This window comes from Pristis pectinata, chromosome 22 (genome assembly GCF_009764475.1).
Source record: "Pristis pectinata isolate sPriPec2 chromosome 22, sPriPec2.1.pri, whole genome shotgun sequence".
Lineage (NCBI taxonomy): Eukaryota > Metazoa > Chordata > Chondrichthyes > Rhinopristiformes > Pristidae > Pristis > Pristis pectinata.
This window is the reverse complement of record NC_067426.1, coordinates 31,915,055-31,936,360: the sequence shown is the minus strand read 5'-3', so window position 1 is coordinate 31,936,360 and position 21,306 is coordinate 31,915,055. Positions and strand designations below refer to the sequence as shown.

The window sequence follows — 21,306 nt, the reverse complement described above, 5'->3', positions numbered from 1 at the left end:
TTCTTTCTCCCAAGTTAACAACCATTACATTTGGCATATAGACAATTTTATAAGAATTTTTGGAAGAGGACAAAATGGGGAGCAACTTATATTCAATCACATATGTCAATGAGTGTTCCCAAAGCTCATCCCTCAACTCCCATCTGCTGTTGGACTGTTGGTGCCACTTTACAAGACGCTGGTGAGGCCACGTTTGGAGTATTGTGTTCAGTTTAGGTCACCCTGCTACAGGAAAGATGTTATTAAACTGGAAGGAGTGCAAAAAAGATTTACAAGGATGTTTCCAAGACTTGAGTTACTGAGTTACAGGGAGAGGTTGGTCAGGCTAGGACTTTATTCCTTGGAACGTAGGAGACTGAGAGGTGATCTTATAGAGGTGTACAAAATCATGATGGACAGAGACAGGGTGGATGCACTCAGTCTTTTCCTCAGGGCTGGGGAATCAAGAACTAGAGGGCATAGGTTTAAGGTGAGAGGGGAAAGGTTTAATAAGAATTTGAGGGGCAACTTTCTTGCACAAAGGGTGGTATCTATGTGGAATGAGCTGCCAGAGGAAGTGGTTGAGGCAGGTACAATAACAACTTTTAAAAGACATCTGGACAGGTACATGGATAGGAAAGGTTTAGAAGGATATGGGTCAAACGCTGGCAAATGGGACTGGCTTGGATGGGCATCTTGGTCAGCATGGACCAGTTGGGCCAAAGGGCCTGTTTCTGTGCTGTATGACTCTATGATTCATCCTTCCCCCAATTTCAGGCCCAGTCCTTGAGGCCCCTCTCAAGCCAGCCCCATTCCTCAGAGCCCCATTAATGTTGGCCCCAGGCTTTGGTCCAAACGATAGCGGGCACAGTCCAGGGGGTTCACTCGATGCTGGGCCTGTCTCCGGGGCCTAAGCAGTATCACGCATAGTCTGTGGGTCCAGCACATGTCAGACCTGGTGCTTAGGGCCTCCTGATGTTGGGCACTGAACTCAGATCCTCGCCTTCCATCCTCCTGCCGTGTTGGCACAGGTCTTGAGTGACAAACCTTGCAGTGTTGTGGATCAGGGCTCCTACCTCTGTTGCTGCTGAATCTGAGAGGAGCACCTCTGAGACAAATAGAGGGGTGGTGGAGAACCGGGTGGGGGGGGGGGCAGTTTGTGGAGTTAAGGGAGTGAGGGGCGGAGAGGGAGATTGGTGGGAGTGTCAGAAATGGAGAGGTTAGGAGGAGAAATTGAGGAGGGTGATGGAGAGTGGAGGGGGTGTTGTAAGGGATGGAAAGAGTGGAGAATGAGGAGGATGAGAGATGGAGGCTGTTGGGGAAGAGGCAGAGTGGAGACTGGCAGGAGGGTGTTGAGAGGGGGAAGGTTAGAGGTGAGAGATGGAGAAAATGGGAGAGAGAGTGAGAGATAGAGAGAGCAGTGGGTGTGAGAGGAGTAATGTGGGTGGACGAGTTTGGAAGAGGGTCACATGCCCTCCTTGCTATACTTCTGTGCAGAATTCCCTGGAGTACATCAGCTGCCGTTGTGTCTACAGTGACCCCGCAGGCCACACACTGTAAGGTTGTAAGTTTCAAGCATTGCTTTTCAAGCTTTGGAGTTTTCAAGCTTTGGAGTTTTCAAGCTTTGCGGTTTGGGCAACAAGTAGTGCACTCTGCTGTTTGTAAAACAAGCAGCGCCCGGCCACTTGCACAGAGAACGGTTTGTGATAAGGTGCTGGGGACTTCTCAGTAATGTGTTTTTCTTAAATTATGTCCCACATTGGGAGCGGAACGTTCTGGCAAAGGGTCGCAGACCCCAAACGTTGACTGTTTCTCTTTTCGCAGGTGCTGCCTGACCTGCTGAGTCTTTCCAGCATTTTCTGCTTTATTTGATCTGAAGTGTGACTTATACACTGGATTTTACGGTTCTATATTTTTTACCTGCAGTACCCACTGCAACAATTCCTGACTTAATCTATTCCATTCCCTTATATTTATTTTAGAATGACGACATACTTCCCTTCTCTGAGATCCTTCTCCCCTTGAACCCATTTCATTTAATAGTCCCCATCACCATCCTTTTAATCCTTTCCCAGCCTAAGTCAGCTGGAACCTGTCCCAGTGTTAAAATTCCTTTTTTTCCCATGAACTAGAATTTCATTTTCCCCCAACGTGTTCACCTTTCCCATCCCTTTCGAACCTTCTCTTCAGTGTTCTGATGATGCTGTGAATGAATTTGAACTCTTAGGGTTCTGTTCTTTAATTTACCTCCCAGCAGTTGGTACTTCCCTCTTGCCTATTCTTTCCTAAGTTGTTGGTGCCCACATGGTCAACAATATCTCCTTCTCCAATATCTCCTGAAGCTGGCTTAAGATATCCTTCTATAAGACCATAAGACAAAGGAGCAGAATTAGGCCATTCAGCCCATCGAATCTGCTCTGCCATTTGATCATGGCTGATTTATTTTTCCCTCTCAACCCCATTATCCTGCCTTCTCCCCGTAACCTTTGATGCCCTTACTAATCAAGAACCTATCAACCTCCGCTTTAAATATACCTAATGACTTGGCCCTCACAGTCATCTGTGGCAACGAATTCAACATTCTGGCCAAAGAAATTCCTCCTCATTTCTGTTCTAAAGGGACATCCTTCTATTCTGAGACTGTGCCCTCAGGTCCTAGACTCTCCCACTACTGGAAACATCCTCTCCACGTCCACTCTATCCAGGCCTTTCAATATTTGGCAGGTTTCAATGAGATCCTCCCCACCCCCCCCCCTCCCCATTCCTTCTAAACTCCAGTGAGTACAGGCCCAGAGCCATCAAACGCTCCTCATATGTTAATCCTTTCATCCCCAGGATCGTTCTTGTAAACCTCATCTGGACCCTCTCCAATGCCAGCACATGCTTCCTTAGATATGGGGCCCAAAACTGCTCACAATACTCCAAATGTGGTCTGACCAATGCCTTATAAACCCTCAGCATTACATCCTTGCTTTTATATTCTAATCCTCTCCAAATGAATGCTAACATTGCATTTGCCTTCCTTACTACCGACTCAACCTGCAAGTTAACCTTTAGGGAATCCTGCACTAGGACTCCCAAGGCCCTTTGCACCTCCAATTTCTGAATTCACTGCCCATTTAGAAAATAGTCTACACCTTTACTCTTTCTACCAGAGTGCATGACCGTACACTTCCCTACGCTAATTCCATCTGCCACTTCTTTGCCCATTCTCCCAACCTGTCCAAATACTTCTGCAGACTCCCTGCTTCCCTAACACTACCTGCCCCTCCACCTATCTTTGTATCATCCACAAACTTGGCCACAAAGCCATCAATTCCATCATCCAAATCATTAACGTATAACGTGAAAAGTAGCGGACCCAACACCGACCCCTGCGGAACACCACTCGTCACTGGCAGCCAACCAGAAAAGGCCCCTTTTATTCCCACTCTTTGCCTTCTGCCAGTCAACCAATCTTCTATCCATGCTGGTACCTTTCCTGTAATACCATGGGCTCCTAGCTTACTTAGCAGCCTCAAGTGCGGCACCTTTTCAAGGGCCTTCTGAAAATCCAAATAAATAACATCCACTGACTCTCCTTTGTCTATCCTGCCTGTTACTTCCTCAAAGAATTCCAACAGATTTGTCAGACAAGATCTCTCCTCAAGGAAACCATGCTGACTTCAGCCTATTTTATCAGGAGCTTCCAAATACCCCTAAACCTCATCCTTAATAATGGGCTCTAACATCTTACCAACCACTGAAGTCAGGCTAACCGGCCTATAATCTCCTGTCTTTTGCCTCCCTCCCTTCTTAAAGAGTGGAGTGACATTTGCGATTTCCAGGCCTCTGGAACCATTCCTGACTCTGGTGATTCTTAAGAGATCACTACTAATGCCTGCACAATCTCTTCAACTGCCTCTTTCAGAGCCCTGAGGTGTAGTCTATCCGGTCCAGGTGACTTATCCACACTCAGACCTTTCAGTTTCCCAAGCACCTTCTCCTTAGTAATAGTGACTACACTCATTTCTGCCCCCTGACTCTCTCGAATTTCTGGCACGTTGCTGGTGTCTTCCACAGTGAAGACTGACGCAAAATACTTATTCAGTTCATCTGCCATTTCTTTGTTCCCCACTACTACTTCTCCAGCGTCATTTTCTAACGGTCCTATCCACTCTTTCCTCTCCTTTACTCTTTAAACATCTGAAAAACTTTTGGTATCCTCTTTTATATTATTGGCCAGCTTACCATCATACTTCATCTTTTCTCCCCTCATTGCTTTTTTAGTTGCCTTCTGTTGGTTTTTAAAAGCTTCCCAATCCTCTAGCTTCCCACTAATTTTTACAATATTGTATGCCCTCTCTTTTGCTTTTATGCTGACTTTGACTTCCCTGGTCAGCCATGGTTGCCTTATCCTCCCTTTAGAATGCTCCTTCCTCCTTGGAAGGAACTGATCCTGCGTCTTCCAAATTACTCCAGAAAGTCCTGCCATTGCTGCTCTACTGCCATCCCTGCCAGGGTCCCCTTCCAATCAATTTTGGCCGGCTGCTCTGTCATGCCTCTGTAGTTACCTTTACTCAACTGTAATACTGATACATCTGATTTCAGCATCTCCCTCTCAAGCTGCAGGGTGAATTCTATCATATTATGATCACTGCCTCCTAAGGGTTCTTTTACCTTAAGCTCCCTAATCAAATCTGGTTCATTGCACAACACCAAATCCAGAATTGCCTTTTCCCTAGTGGGCTTGACCACAAGCTGCTCTAAAAAGCCACCTCGTAGGCATTCTACAAATTCCTTCTCTTGGGATCCAGTGCCAACCTGATTTTCCCAGTGTACCTGCACATTGAAGTCCCCCATGACCACTGTAACATTGCTCTTTTGTCATGCCTTTTCTATCTCCTGTTGTAATTTGTACCCCAAATCCTGGCTACTATTTGGAGGCCTCTATATAATTCCCATCAGAGTCTTTTTACCCTTGCAGTTTCTTAACTCTACCCAGAAGGATTGTACATCTTCTAATCCTATGTCACTTCTTGCTAAGGATTTGATTTCATTTTTTACCGACAGAGCCACCCCATCCCCTCTGCCCACCTGTCTGTCTTTTCGATAGGATGTGTATCCTTGGATGTTTGGCTCCCTCCTGTGATCTTCTTTCAACCACGACTCTGTGATGCCCACAACGTCATACCTGCCAATTTCTAACTGCACTATAAGCTCATCTACCTTATTTTGTGTACTGCATGCATTCAAATATAACACCTTCAGTCCTGTACTCACCACCCTTCTTCTCAAATTTGTCTGCATGTTGCCTGAAGTTAAATTCTTATCCCTTTCTAATCTTTTTGTCTTATTCTTTATTCTGTAGACCTCAGTAACCTCTCCTGCACTCTCCTTCCCTTTTACTTTAACCACCATGCTTTTCCAATCTGTTGAACCGAACCCCCCCACCCCCCTTCCAGCAGCAGGCAACATACCGTGTGGGACTGTGGATCCTATTCACAAAGGATGATGCTGCCTCTTTAATTATTGACCTTCCTGGTACAGAGATTCAGACTCCTATCGTTATTGACAGATAGCAGCTAATTAATGCAGATGGAGAGAGATACCAACTGACATATGCAGGTTGGAGACACCGCAACACAAAATCGAGTCAAGTCAAGTTTATTGTCATGTGCACAAATACGGTGAGGTACAGGTACAATGAAAAACTTGCTTGCAGCAGCATCACAGGCAACATGCAGAATATAAATTGCACATATTGTGAATAATGGTTCTTGTATAATTTGTTCATAGATTCATAGAGTTATACAGCATGGAAACAGTTATGTCTCTATTATTCACAATAGAGGCATAACCTTCAGTCACATTTTAAAAGAACAATCCAAACTATCTACTGCCATCATCTAGGAGATGTTTTTTATAGTGAAAAATGTAGAGAGAGTAATTCCAATTCTAAAACATATCGTCTTTGGGCTACTGAGCCAAGTGTCAGTTTAAAGCCGCAGTTTGCAGTACCAGTGTGGGTTCAGTGGATGCCAGAAATGACCAGAGTCTGCTGGTTCTCCCAGTCTGGTGATCTCAGGGGGAAAGTTCATGTCAGTGCCTGTCGAGGACTGGACTTTGTGCTGATGCCTTCCATTGCTGAATTACCTGGAAACAGTGACAATTCTGTCTCCAGGTTATTCAGAGGGAATTAGACAGAAGGGTTCCGCCCCAGCAAGGACAATGTTAGAGGGGAAACCACAGAGTCATAAGTGTCGGAGACAATAAACTGCAACTGCTGACTGCTGCAGAGTTGTGAAATGAAGGAGCATTGACCAGCAGGTCTGTATTACAGAGCCCGGGGTGAGAAAGAAGCAGAGATTGTGCGAAGTGGTCATTTCATACAACCCTGTGAGACAAGAACACTTGGAGCTCAGTGTGGGCGACATCATCGAGGTCCTCGATGAGGTGAGATCTTAACTGAGATAAAATATTGAAAGTGGGTGGTTTGACTTCACCAAAGTTTTATCTAGACTTCTTTTTCCATTGAGGGATGTATTCATAGCCACTAACGCAGGGCATCACTGGTGTAAAAGCAATGAAATAATCTGTTAAATAAGAAGAATTTGCAATTCTGTGGAGGCATTATGACCTCAGGATGTTTGAGAAACCTTTTTAATGATCGGAGGGCTGTGACTAGTGGTGTCCCACGAGGATCGGTTCTGGGACCTCTACTTTTCGTGATATTTATTAATGACTTGGATGAGGGGGTGGAAGGCTGGGTTAGCAAGTTTGCAGATGACACGAAGGTCTGTGGTGTTGTGGATAGTGTGGAGGGCTGTCGAAGCTTGCAGAGGGGTATTGATAGGATGCAGAGCTGGGCTGAGAAGTGGCAGATGGAGTTCAATCCGGAGAAGTGTGAGGTGGTACACTTTGGAAGGACAAACTCCAGGGCAGAGTACTGGGTAAACAGCAAGGTACTTGGCAGTGTGGAGGAGCAGAGGGATCTGGGGGTTCATAGCCACAGGTCACTGAAAGTTGCCTCACAGGTGGATAGGGTAGTTAAGAAAGCTTATGGCATGTTGGCTTTCATAAGTTGTGGGATCCAGTTTAAGAGCTGCGAGGTAATGATGCAGCTCTACAAAACTCTGGTTAGACCACACTTGGAGTACTGTGTTCAGTTCTGGTTGCCTCATTATAGGAAGGATGTGGAGGCGTTGGAAAGGGTGCAGAGGAGATCTACCAGGATGCTGCCTGGTTTGGAGAGTATGCATCATGAGGAGAGACTAAGGGAGCTGGGGCTTTACTCTTTGGAGAGAAGGAGGATGAGAGGGGACTTGATAGAGGTGTACAAAATATTAAGAGGAATAGATAGAGTGGACAGCCAGCACCCCTTTCCCAGGGCACCAGTGCTCAATACAAGAGGGCATGGCTTTAAAGTAATGGGTGGGAAGTTCAAGGGAGATGTCAGAGGGAGGTTTTTTACCCAGAGAGTGGTTGGTGCATGGAATGCGCTGCCTGGGGTGGTGGTGGAGGCAGATACGTTGGTCAAGTTCAAGAGATTGCTAGATAAGCATATGGAGGAATTTAAAATAGGGGGATATGTGGGAGGAAGGGGTTAGTTAGTCTTAGGTGTGGTTTAAAGGTTGGCACAACATGGTGGGCAAAGAGCCTGTATTGTGTTGTATTGTTCTATGGTTCTATGATGTTCATTTGAAATGTGGTCACTGTGGTAATGTAGGACTTGGAGTAGTTATTTTGAGCATGGCAAGCTCCTAAAAATGTTTACTTTTGTCTGTTAGTTGGTATATCAACCAGAGACATGGAAAGCCCTCCTGTCTCTTCTTCGGATGGTGGGGTGTTTTATGTTCTCTTGAGAAGGTTGGTGGAGCATCCATTTGCATCTCAGCCGACATCATCTCCAATGATACTTAACAACATAAGAAATAGAAACAGGAGAAGGCCATTCAGCCTCTCTCGCCTGCTCTGCTGTTTCATGAAATCATAGCTGATCATTTAATGCAGCAGCATCTTACTGCAGTCACCCAGTATCCCATTATTTCCTTATTACTTAAAGATCTACTGCTCTGTCCAGACTATACTCAGTGACTGAGCTCACACGGCTCTCTTGAGTACAGAATTCCAAAAATTCACTGCTTTCTGGTGAAGAAATTTCTTCTCATTTCTGCCCTGAATGGCAGACTCCATACTTAGAGATGGTGACTAGAGGTTCTCCACATTCAGCCAGGGCAAATATCACCCCTGCACCTAGCCTCTCTCGGCCCCCAATATCTGGTACAGTTCAATGAGATGATCTCACATTCTTCTAAACTTTAGAGAGGATGGCTCTACTTTGCTTATTCTCTCCCCCGGGATTATTCCAGTCCAGTTGAACCTTGGTCTGCTAACCCAAGGGCTACAGAAATTCCACTGGACCAAAATTGATGACATTTTACCTTATCTGGCTGTTAAAAGCTTGCAAGCAGTGATTTTCATATAAGAATATAATTTCAAAACTTTGTTATTGATTAAGTGCTATATTTTGCTGGTAAGTATGTAAGTATTTAATTTACATTTAGTATGTAAACTGGCTTATCTACAATTCCCTGTACTGTATCTAAAAGTGTCCACACCTTATACAGTATCCACAGAGGAGATATAATCGCATGAAATATACCCTGGGTGAGAAAAGAGACAACCAACATTTGAGTCTCCCTGCTGGCCAATATTCTGGAATTCCCAACCAAATCTGACTGTGGAAGCACCTTCACATCCAGATTGCAATGGTTCAAGACCCAGCACTCTCTGTTTGGTACATCGCCATTACCTGTGTCCTCTGATCTGTCTCCTGACCTCCACTCTGCAAACAATCCTCGCATTATTGAACTGGGGCTTTCTTAATTGCTGCACTGTGACTTTCATTTATTTGCTTCTTCTTTCGTCCTTTAGGTTGAAAGCGGTTGGTGGCTGGGAAAAAAGAACGGAAAGACTGGGTGTTTTCCATCCAATTTTGTTTTAGAAATGAACCACATTGAAGGTACGGTCTAGGCCCTGAGTGAAAACTTTGCCTACAGTAAAAATTTTGTGCTAACCTCAGGAAGAGCTGGACCTCCCTCATCATTTTAAACTGCAACGCTCAACTTCCGGTTCCCTACACTGATTACTATAATCCTTGACATATTCCTAATCAAACCTTCAATAGTAATGACAGATGGACTGCCACCATTCCTGTGTCAATGAAATATTTGAACCGCACTCTAGAACATAGAACATAGAACAGCACAGCGCAGGAACAGGCCCTTCGGCCCACAATGTTGTGCCAAACTAAGTAAACTAGTAATTAAATGCCTAACTAAACTAATCCTTCTGCCCACACAGTGTCCATAGCCCTCCATTCTCTGCACATTCATGTGCCTATCTTAAGAGCCTTTTAAATGCTCCTATCATGTCTGCCTCCACCACCACCCTTGGCAGCACATTCCATGCACCCACCACTCTCTTTGTAAAAAACTTGTAAAACTCTGTGTAAAAAAGCAGTAGAAAGTATACTGCAGTGAGCGTGGGGGCCTGGAATGCACTGCCAGGGGTGGCAGTGGAGACAAATATGATCGAGGTATTTAAGAGGCTATTAGATAGACACATGAATGCGCAGAGAATGGAGGGAGATGGACATCATGCAGGCCAGTCAACCTAACCTCGGCAGTGGGCAACGTATTCTGAACCATTCTCAGAAATTGTATAAATCTACATTTAACAAGGTACAGGATTAATCAAAGATAGTCAGCATAGGCCAAGTCAGGTCAGGCTAACTAGTAGAATTTTTTGAGGGTCAATGAGGTTAGAGCATTGAATATAGTCTGCTGGGATTTTAGCAAATGCTTGACAAGGTACCATGAGAAAGATAGATCATTTATGGAAATACCTGTGGGGCTCAAGGAAGAGTGGCAAGGTCAATCCAAGATCGGCTCAGTGGCAGGAAGCAAAGTGGGTGTCCTAAAGTCTATTGGCCAATGAAGTGACTGGAAGGTAGTAGCCAATGGAGTATCTGGAAGGGTTTTGGCCAGTGAAGTGCCTGGAAAGGTAGTGGCAGTTTAAATGAAGTTCATGAGAACATTACTGGGACTGAGTTCAGTTATGAGGCTGGGGTTATTTTCTTCACAATGGAAGGGCAGAGGGGATACAATTTTGAGAAGTCTAGACCAGGTGACTAGGAAGGAGCTGTTTCCTTTAACGCAGAGGTTAACGGTGATAGAGCAGAGTGGAGGAGAAGTTTCTTCACCCCGAGGATGGTGGGGTTCTGGAACTCATTGGCTAAAAGGGTGGTGGAGACAGAAGCCCTCTTTGCATCTTACGGAGTAACTGACTGAGTAGGTGCCACAACCCACAGTTTGGCACAGGGCACTGGGAAGTGGGACCAGTCTGAATAGTTGTTCCCCTCCCAGTACAGGGACAAGTTGTGGCCTCCTTCTGTGCTATTCATTTCTATGCTTCCATGCAAAGTTGCCTTTCATTGTCAGGCACTATTTTATTGGTGGCATTGGAAGAAACACTCAGGACTGATGTTAACTGTAGCACTATATCTGTATGGGAGTATCGTGTGCTGTGGTGTTGACATCTGATCCAGTGGGGTATCACACTGGACCATCAGCCTCACTTATGTGAAGGTGTGACAACCTGCTGACACCGAGGTGAGAGTATGTGGCAACCAAGCCAATCAGGCTTTCCCATCCATTGGGAGGCGAGGGAGGAGGCAGCGATTGTGGGACAGTGCGGTTGAAGGAAGGAAGTTGAAGGAACCAGATTTCATGAAGATGACTAGATTAAGATTTTCAAGAAGGACATTTCATTGTTAGAATTTAATTGCTTCAGGAATAGTTGGGGGGTTCGTTCTAGATACACTGGGAGCAGCTGATGTAAGAAGACCATGTTCAGTGACACTTTGTTTCTCCTCTTCGTGTTTTCCCCATCAGGTTCCAGAGCCAAAAATCAAGATGGGCCAAGTTCAGAGCTCCAAGTCAACCTTCCACCAAACTCGGAAACGATGATGACCAGGGGTACGGGAGTGGGATTAGAGGTAGAGCAGCAGTGTAGTTGTATTGCTGGATTATCATCCAGAGGCCTGTACCATTGAGAGACGTGAGTTCAAATCCCACCATGGCAGTAAATTCAGTAACTAAATAAACCGAGAGTGAAACTGTGGTCTCTAATGGTGACCATAAAGCTACCAGATTGTTATAAAAAGCCATCTGCTTCAATAATTTCCTTCAAGGAAAGAAACATGACATCCTTGTCCGATCTGATCTAAGTGTGACTCCCAACCCACCAACGTTCAGGGTAATGAGTGAAGGGCAATACATGCCAACATTGCCCCCCATGTCCATGCCCTGTGAATGAGGGGTGATGACTGTCTAGGTGCTAAGTTTCAGCGCTGTTACGATGTTATTGCCTCTCATGTCACAAACTGTGAAATTGTACCCAGGTTTTGATTAGAGTCGTGATAGAGAGAGCCCCAGGTAATGATTCTGAGGTGGAATTGTACAATGAGTCTCCGGTGTGTCTCCCAGATAAATATGGTGCTAAAGTGTTTACCTGGTTACAGTTCTAAAGGCCTGATGACATCCTTGACATCACATCAGGGGTGTGGTAGCAGGGTCAGGGGTAGTTGGACTAATGGCCTAGTCCATCGATCAAGGGGCATGAGCCCCAATTGCGAGCCTTTCTAACAGTCTGTTGTGCTGAAAACCAGTGGTTTGGGCACCAGCTGTTGGCCAAATTGTGAAGGCAAACAGGCTGAAACTTCCGCTGATCTAATGATATTACCTGAGAAACCTGAGTATCCACTTACTAATAGAAATAGCCACAAAGCCCAGAAGAGTCAAGGTTTTCTCTGTACCAGATGCCAAAGGTCACATGCTGTATTTAGCTCCTGATTGAGAAATGTTTGATATCGACTCTATTGCCAAGTGTATGACAATCAGTAATGATCGCCACTATTTCACAATGAGACATGTGCAGCAATATGACGTGAAAACAAATTCACCCATCCCATTCCCTCCTGCCCAGCCCTGAAGAAAGCATATTGAGCAGAGAATTCTTGGTGTTGAAAAGTTATCTCTGAGCCACAATCATTCCGGACAAGAATCCCATGTAAAACTAGTTTGCATTTTTATTGTAACTTTCACAACCACATTCCAAAGTGCTCCACAGCCAATGAGGTACCTTTGAAGTGAAATCACTGTTGCAAGCATCAAAAGGGTGGAAGCTAATTTGTGCAGAGCACGGTTCCAAAACAGCACCGGAACATTTCTTCCTAGAACTGTCCTGTTCTTCTTTGAAATAATGTTTTGGGGACTTTAACATGTAGCTGAGAGAGCAGACTGGCCCTTAGTTTATGTAAGATTTAAAAGATTACATCTCTGACTGTACAGTTTACCCTTAGTACTGCACTGGAGAATCAAAATGGACGTTACAGATAAGTGACTGAAGTGGGACTTGAACTCATACTCTTTGATTACAAGTCATTGTTAATAGCACTTTTCAAGGTCCTGGAAAGCTTGATATTGGTCAAAATGCCTCTTTTCCTGTAGGAACCAACTCTTAGATCGGCAAATCCCCAAGCAGATGATGGATGCCGTGGAGAAGCTGGACAAAAGATAGGTCTGTACCCGGTGACTTTGATCTTACATGAAGACTATACTTACACAGCGGAAGCTGCTTCAGAGAGACTGATTCGAGCCCAAGCACCTCATCCAGCAACCACTGGTTTCAGAATTACACTAGGGTAGGGCTCGGGGTAGCTCAACTGGATTAGAAGTGATTTAGTGACTGCTCATCCGATACAAGAAAAGGTTTCTCACCATCAGGGGAGGCTCCTAGCATGTGGGGATGGCTTAAGGCTGCAGCAGTGCCTCTGAAACATTGGAAAATGAGCAGAACATCAAGCTCTTAATGCTTCCAGAAGCTTGAGGGTAATCCAGGGGCAGAACAAATTTAGAAAGACTGACCTGGTTATGTTCCTGGATTGCTAATCTATCAGTCTCAGATCCTTGCTCATCAGAAGTGTGGAAAAGAGAGAAACATTGGCCAAAACAGCAGAAAGGGGTAAGGGGAGGATGACCTGTAATGATGGTGCAAATCGTAGTTTGAGAGATGTTTCTGTTTTCCCTGGGGTGACCTACAGGAAAGTTCTAGAATCGTGTGAACCGAGAAGGATGCACCAGAATTAACTCTGAGGAATATTTGACTGGTGTAGAATATTTGGTAAGGTGGGGATAATAAAAGCATATAAAGGGAATGATCCGGCTCAGAGGCAGGAGGGAGAGCATCGGGCACAGCCTCGTCCAAATACAAACTCACCTTCCGCCAAGCTCCCAGCGTCAATGTCCCGGCCAAAGCTGTCCTGATCCAAACTGGCAATGTGTCATCGAACTGGGGGTGGGGGAGGAGGAAGAAACAAGTTCTGTCCAAACAACAGCGGAGGGAATCTTTGATAGCCAGCTGACCTAATGCCCCGGCTGAGTCAAACAGTCCGCAAGCACAGCTTTCAACATCTGGAGGGTAAGGAACCATTCAGTCAAACTGTCAGAAGAATTCAGAAACATTCAAAAACTATTACAAACATACAAGTGAGATAAAATTTAAATTACTACAGACTAAAAAACAATATCCAAAATGTTTCAAACATACAAATACTCAAAAATAATTAAAATAATTTAACGTAGCTCCATTCATTCAAAAAGATGTGAAGACTGAACTCTCTCCCATGCGGCATCTCTTCTCCAGGTAGATAAATGCAGCTGCTGCAGCTGCTTCAGTGCAGGTTCGGGGCAGATTCCCCACCCCACGTAACGGGTAGTTAGTTCTGATATGTCTGCCTTAAGTGAGTTTAAAACGAAGCTCTCACCACTGGGCCCCATGAGCACTCCGACATTGGAGGGCAGTTGGGAAATTACTGGCAAGGAGTGGCAGCCAGTTTGGGATTTTAGTGTTTGCTTGGGGAAAGTCTGATAACTTGGTGGGATTTATCTGGGGAAAACGTCAGCACTTCAACACAAAATGTGTCCCATTGTATCACCCACTGCACTTCCACACTGGATCCTCCGGGTGGCGCTCTGAGAGAGGATCACGGATGATCCTGGAGCAGAAAATGTCCGTCCGTTATCGACCAACACAGACTCAACGGGCTGAGTGGCCTCTTTCTATGTTGCCTCTTTATGATGATTCTATACACAATTATAAAATTGTTTTCCATTTGTTGATAGGCATTAAGGAAATGTTTAGCATCTGCACTTGATAAGACATATTATTTACAAATTAATCCACTTATATTTTTTTTCCTTTATTGCCTTTAATTTTTTCTGAATGGTTCCTCACTCTCCAGATGTTGAATGCAGTGCTTGCGGGCTACCTGACTGAGCATAGTAACATACCCAAGCCTAATTTTACCCTCAACCAATGTTCCTATGTTTCCTCTCACAGCTAATCGGCAGCTAGGATCGAATCCCTTCATATTCCAGGAGTTGGGGGCAATAGTGGTATTCACTGCTCCCAAGTTAACTGAGGAAAAATGAATGGATAGGAACCCACTCATCAAATACATGGAAGCTCAGATGCACTAAGGGTTACTTGCTTAGGAACCGGATTGTGTCATGCCTTGCACACGTGTAATCCAATGCAAAGGAAAATATAAATGAAAATCAGTGATGTTGCATGATCAAAGTTGGCAATCTTCTTTCCGTCCCCTGTGTGTATCTTACGCACTAACCCATGGAGGATTTGAAATGGGCACCACCTCGTCAAGCCTGTGTTGTACTTCTGGGATTTTCAACAGTTCACACTATCAATGAGCCACTCCTAATGAAGCCAACCTGTGTATGTCCCAGGGAACATTAGGAATCTGATTCTCCTTTAAGGCAGCTCGCCAAATGACCACTCCTGCCATTTGCAAGCTCCTGACCCGTCCTGCACACACTGCTGCCAAGCTGATCTGACAGACCCTGACCACCCATCACACCTCCAAACTACAGATCCACCTTCACTGCGACCAATCCTACACCCAACCTAACATGGCAGCTGACCTTTGCCCCAACCCTTCTACCCTTCTATCACCCTTCTGCCACCCTCAAGCCTCCCCTGGCCACGGATGACTGCACGATGAGAGGTCCACTGTCAATCGCTAAGCTAGTGCACCTTTTGAACACTGACCCAGCTCTAGGCAACTGTGTTTTAATGGATAATTATTCCTTTCAGCCAAGGAGTACTATGAGGCAGCGTTTGACTATGTTGCAAGCAACGAGGATGAACTCAGTCTGCACAAAGGAGATGTCGTCCTAGTGTTAGAAAAGGTAATCATTCTCTCTGCCATTGCTGTGTGCATGTCACAAAAGCTTCGAAGAAATGCATTGCGTATAATCTCAACTCAAAAGGCAAACGCACATCTGATGCTTGCTGGGGGGTAAAATCTTGATGGGAGGGATCTTCACTTCAAGTTAAAGATGTAGAGAAATAATCCATTGTTAAACGTTGTAGGGGTTACAGGAGGGGTGAAGATACTACCACTGATGCATGAATGATCCCATCAAAAATGACTTGCACTTAAGGAACAAACAATCTGCTGGAGGAACTTGGAGGGCTGAGCAGCAGCTGTGGGAGGAAAGGAACTGTCGGCGTTTGTGCAGAGACCCTGTATCAGGACTCGTGTAGTTTGGGGAGGTGAAAATGTAATCGGAAACCAAACAGAGGATAAGCACAAAAGCAGGAAATGCTGGAAACACTCAGCAGTGTGTGTGGAGGGAGACGCTGTTAGTGTTCTGGAAACACTCAGCAGTGTGTGTGGAGGGAGACGCTGTTAGTGTTTTGTGTTGAGGACCCTCTTTCAGAGTCGGGATGGGGGCGGAGATGGGGCGGGGGTGGGTGTCCAATCTCAGTAGATAAGAATGGTGACCAAAAATTGAATCAGAGAAGGTTTTGAAATGCAGTTTCATGGGAAAGGCAGGGTGTTTGGGAGTGTGGAAGAAAATCGCTTGTAGTGAAAAATGGAGAAAAGGGAAGAGAGAAGGGTTATGTAACAGTCCAGACAAAGAACGCTTTACACAGGGTGTGGTGGAGGTATGGGCGATACCAATGGAGCAATCTGTAGATATGGGCAAGAGTTTTGAAATCTGTCCGGAGACTGGAAAATGAAGTTGGCCTGCAAAGAGTCGGGGGATGCGACAGAGAGAATGTTAAGATGTGATTGCAGGAATATTGGGCAAGCTGAGTGTGTAGAGGATAGAATAAGGATGTCAAACTGTAAACATGTCTGGTGACAACAATAATGTGGTGGTACATTGTCAACGTTTTCAAGTGTCTCTCCTGGACCTCAGGATATTTGAAATGTAGTGAACATCCTGCAGGGGAGCTGAGTGCCTCATTGTTGCTGGTGTGGGAGCTCAGTGTGTGTGGTGTCCAGTGCCGGGCTGTCGGAGTTCATTGAAGCAGACACCACCCCATAGATGTGAAGTGATGCCACTTTGTATTTACTTCGAGCATTGACCTCAATAGCAGCTTGGAGTCCTGCAGAATGTTCAACACCAGAAGCTTTCTCAAGAGTTTCAAAGGCACAATAAGACACTGAGACAAAAAAGGAGATACGACGGTGTGTGACCAAAAGCTCAGTTGAATGTTTTTAATTTTATAATTTCAAGTTTAATTCTGGAAGTAGCTGCAAACACAAGTAAAAACATGCTGGTGGGGTAATTTAAAAATTCTAACACTTTGGACTGGGGAAGTTGAACAAAATGGAGACACAGGAGACTGCAGATGCTGGAATCTGGAGCAAAAATCAAACTGCAGTGTCCCGACCTGAAGCAGTGACAATTCTTCTCCCCCTACAGATGCTGTTTGACCCAGTGAGTTCCTACAGCAGATTGTTCATTGAACCATTAGAAAAATATTTACAACACAAGCCGTCGGCAGTAACTTGTCTGGCGACAGCTGATTTGTAACTCCTCCTCATATTCTTGCCTGAGCATCAGCTTATGATTCATTAACAGGACACAGGAGAAGATGGCTGGTGGGAAGGATATGTGAATGGAAACCAGGGACTGTTCCCAGACAACTACGTGGTCCCTTATGTCAGTACAAAAGCGGTGAGTGTTCTTCCTGCCTGTTTATTGTTGGAATACCCAGGAATCGCACGAGAGGCTGCCTGAGCTCTTTGGATGGCTTCCTGCATGGAATCACTGATGGAAAGAATACTTCAGAAGGTTTAGAGGAATGTGACTGAGAGAATGATGAAAAATGAATGGTAGAATATTGGACCCCACAAAAGCTTAGAGGTTCCAGTATGCCCTGTTATGTGATGGTACAAGGTATGATCACAGCCCTTGAGCGGTGAACCCTAGTGCACCCCCATATTTTCAGAGTAGAGATGCAAGAGACTGTACAGATGCTGTAATCCTGAGCAAAATCAAACTGCAGGAGAAATTCATTGTATCAGGCAGCATCTGTGGAGGCAAAGGGATAGTTGACATTTTGGGTTGAGACCCTGCATCAGGACAGAGAGTGTAGAGGGAAAGTAGCCAGTAAAAAGTGGTGAGAGGGAGGGGTGAGACAGGGGCTGGCAGATGAGAGGTGGAACCTGGTGAGGTAGGGGATGATGTACAGATGCAGCCAGGTGGGAGAGGGGACAGGAAAGGTGAACCAAGGGGGAGGAAACCCAGGTGGATACGTATGCTCTCCATAGGGACCAGTCTCTCTGTGACTCCATTCATCCCTCCCCACCCACCCTCCCTATCCCCTGGCACTATCCCCTGCAACCACAGGGGGTCCACCACCTGTCCCTACACCTCCTCCCTCACCTCCATCTGGAGACCTCAGGCAGCCCTTCCAGGTGAGGCAGAGATTCACAGGCACCTCCTCCAACCTGGTCTATCACAATCAGTGTTCTTGATGTGGCCTCCCCTACATCAGCGAGAACAAGCACACAACAGGCGACCGCTTGGCCAAGCGCCTACACCCCATCCGCAATGGCCATCTCGAGCTTCCAGTTACCTGTTGTTTCAACTCCCCTTCCCATTCCCACACCGACCTGTCAGTCCTCAGCCTTCTCCACTGAGTCGAAATGCAGACTAGAACAGCAAAGCCTCTTATTCCACTTGGGCAGCCCACAGCCCGATGGTGTGAATATTGAATTTACCAATTTCAGGTACCCCTCGCCCCCCTCAACCCCTCACCCTCTCCTTCATGTTCCTTTCCTTTTTCCACTGGTCCCCCCAGGGTCTCTGCCCACACTCCCCCCTCCTCCAACGGTTACCTCGACGTTACCCCGCCCCACCTGGTTACACCTGCCCATCACCCACACACCTGTCCACCCGGGCTTCTTCTCCCTTGGCCTACCCTCCCTGTCCCCTACCCCATCTTGTTCCAGCCACCCGTCATCCATTCGGTTCTTAAACCCACCGGCACAACCCTTACAGCTTTGAACTAGTTCTAATTGTGTTCTTTCTTGTAAAAATTGTGTATACTTTATGTTTAACTTGTTTTCTTGTGAATGCTGTTTATCTGATGCTTTGCGCCTGTGATGCTGCTGCAAGAAAGTTTTTCATTGCACCTGTGCACACGTGGACTTGTGCAGACGACAATAAACTCGACTTTGACCCCTCCCTTATCTGATTCCACATCACCTTTCAGACACCGTCTCGACCTTCCCCCTCCTCTCCCCAGTAAGGCTCCATCTGCCCAGTGTTTCCTTCCTTATCTCTTTCCACCTGTTACCTACCAGCCTCTGTCTCCCCTCTCCCTCTCACTCCCAAATATTGTCCATCTTCCCTCTCCACTCTCAGTCCTGATGCATGGTCTCCCAACCTGAAACGTTGACCATCCCTTTGCCCCCACAGATGCTGCTTGACCTGCAATGTTCCTCCAGCAGTTTGTTACGTGGCTCCATCCTCAAACCTGCAATCTGACAAACTAACTCAAACTAACTTTACAGCACGCATTCCCAATCTGAGTAGCGGGTGGTGAATTAAAATGTTAACAATCAAACTAAACTAGAAACATTGATGAGCGTGTTCAGGGAGATAGCAGACATTGTCTCTGGAGCTCAGGGAACCATGGTTGAATAGTGCAAATGAGAGGCAGGATAATACTTCCAGGTACATCTTTCGATACTTACCAAAGAGGGTTAAATGCATACGGGGAGTCCCCACGAGAGAATAGGGAGTGGTAGGTGGGGTTAATGGACTAAGTGGCACATTCTTATCAATTCTTTTACCTTTGTGCATTTTATATCGCAGGTGAAAAAGGAGCTTCCGCCAAGAGATGTGACAGAGGCGGATATCTGTAAGTAAAGCCACTTAATGCCAATCATCATTTTAACCTCAGTTAAAAGGCAGACCCATCATAACTTACTGTCTGGGATCAGGTTGCATCAGACTACACCAACACACTGCCCACACACTGTACCCTGTGTCTACACCAACTTACTGTCCACAGCACTGAATGCTGTTTCAACACCAACACACTCTACACAGAGCTGTATATACCTTATTCTCCAGGGTTGAAGTCAAATGTAAGACCCCGCCATTACCAATTTAAATCAGGAAAGAGCAATGTGTCGCACCCACCACTCACCAAATAAATGGAAGATTAAATGTATTAAGGGTTACTTGCTTAGAAATTGGATTGTGTTGTGCCTTGCACATGTTTAATCTAGTGAAAAAGGAAACATAAATGAAAATCAGTGACATTACATAAGTTGCTCAAAGTTTGTAATCTTCATTCTGGCCCCTACATGCATCTCCTGCACAAATCCTGGAGGGCTCCAGACATGCCCCAGGCCGTCAAGCCCAGGATTTGCAACAGTTCACCCAAGCAATGAGCTACTCTTACCAAAGCAAGAGTGGCTTAATGGAGCCTCCCTGTAGGTGTCCCAGGGAACATTGGGAATCTGATTCTCCTTTAAGGCAGCTTCCAAAATGACCACTCCTGTCAATCGCAAGCTCCTGACCTGTCCTGCACACACTGAGTGGCCAACCTGATCCGACCGTCCCTGACCACCCATCACACCCCTCAACTAATGATCCACCTTCACTACGACCAATCCTACACCCAACCTAACATGGCAGCTGACCTTTGCCCCAACCCTTCTACCCTTCCATCACCCTTCTGCCACCCTCAAGGCTCCCCTAACCCCAGATGACTGCACGAATTTGTTACGTACCAGCAACAAAAGAAGAACACTGAGTCATGTATAAGTGTTAGAAACTATTTTATTAATAACTACTTATGATAATAAGAAAAGTAAAAATGTTAGATATTAAACATTAATCCCAAAACTAAACTCGAAGTGTGCGTGTGGCAAATTCCCAAACTCCAAGTCCAGGAATAGTTCTCAAAGTTCGGTTCAGCAAGCCATAAGGTGAAACGTGAGCAAAGGCTTTTGCAAAACCACCTGAAGAGGAAATGTAGAGAGAAAATAGAGAGAAGTTACGAAATCCAAATGTTCCAAGATGGAACCCATATGACACCTCAGTCACTGATGATCTCCACTGCTTTGTTCCGAAGTATCTGCCACCCCGAAAGGCATTCGAGACATGGCCATCACAGAAATACCTGTTTTCTTCTACGACAAAGTGGACTTCACTGGATTGCTCCAAAAATCCATACGTGGATTGTAGTGACAGACACAGTTATTGTTCTTCATCTATTGATACAGAGACCAGCAGGCAGCATCTCTCTCCCTCTCTCTCTCTTTTCTGACTAAACCAAAACGTCAGCATGTCGTTATGTTCCGCTGTTGTCGTAATGACACCACACACACACACACACTCCTGTACAATATCTTAAAGAGACATTCACCAAATAGCAACCTAATCCGTAACAATGAGAAGTCCACAGTGAATCATCTAGCGAATGCACTTTTCGCGCACTGAATCAGTTCTAGGCAACTGTGTTTTAATGGATAATCATTCCTTTCAGCCAAGGAGTACTATGAGGCAGTGTCTGACTACGTTGCAAGAACCGAGGATGAACTCAGTCTGCACAAAGGAGATGTCGTTCTAGTGTTAGAAAAGGTAATCATTCTCTCTGTCGTGTCACAAAAACTTTGAGGAAATGTATTACAAATAACCTCAAAATAAAAGACAAATACACATCTGAGGTCAAGTCCTCTGCAGGACAATTTTCCAATGATTGGAGAAAAATCTTGACAGGAGGGAACTTTGCTTCAAGTTGAATATGTTGGGATACAATCCATTGTTCAGTGCTGTAGGCGCTGCTGGAGAGGTGAAGACACTGCCATTGATACATGAGTGGCCCCATCAAAAAGGCACTTGGCTGTACTGACTTTGTTAAGGGCAGAACTGAGAAGGTCAGTCA

The 21,306-nt window shown here is 45.5% G+C and overlaps 1 protein-coding gene across 5 annotated transcripts in view; it reads left to right on the top strand.

The window, feature by feature from the left end:
• The window catches only part of sh3d21 (SH3 domain containing 21), a 104,544-nt gene that overhangs the window by 33,895 nt on the left and 49,343 nt on the right, over positions 1-21,306 (top strand). For 4 of the 5 annotated variants that reach the window (XM_052036592.1, XM_052036593.1, XM_052036594.1 and 1 more), the window contains exons 4-11: positions 6,302-6,414; positions 8,896-8,983; positions 10,917-11,020; positions 12,534-12,603; positions 15,196-15,290; positions 16,980-17,075; positions 19,224-19,269; positions 20,908-21,002. In XM_052036592.1, coding sequence (XP_051892552.1) covers positions 6,302-6,414; positions 8,896-8,983; positions 10,917-11,020; positions 12,534-12,603; positions 15,196-15,290; positions 16,980-17,075; positions 19,224-19,269; positions 20,908-21,002 — 707 coding nt within the window. The remainder of the gene's footprint in view (positions 1-6,301; positions 6,415-8,895; positions 8,984-10,916; positions 11,021-12,533; positions 12,604-15,195; positions 15,291-16,979; positions 17,076-19,223; positions 19,270-20,907; positions 21,003-21,306) is intronic. The other variant, XM_052036595.1, reaches the window with a different exon arrangement.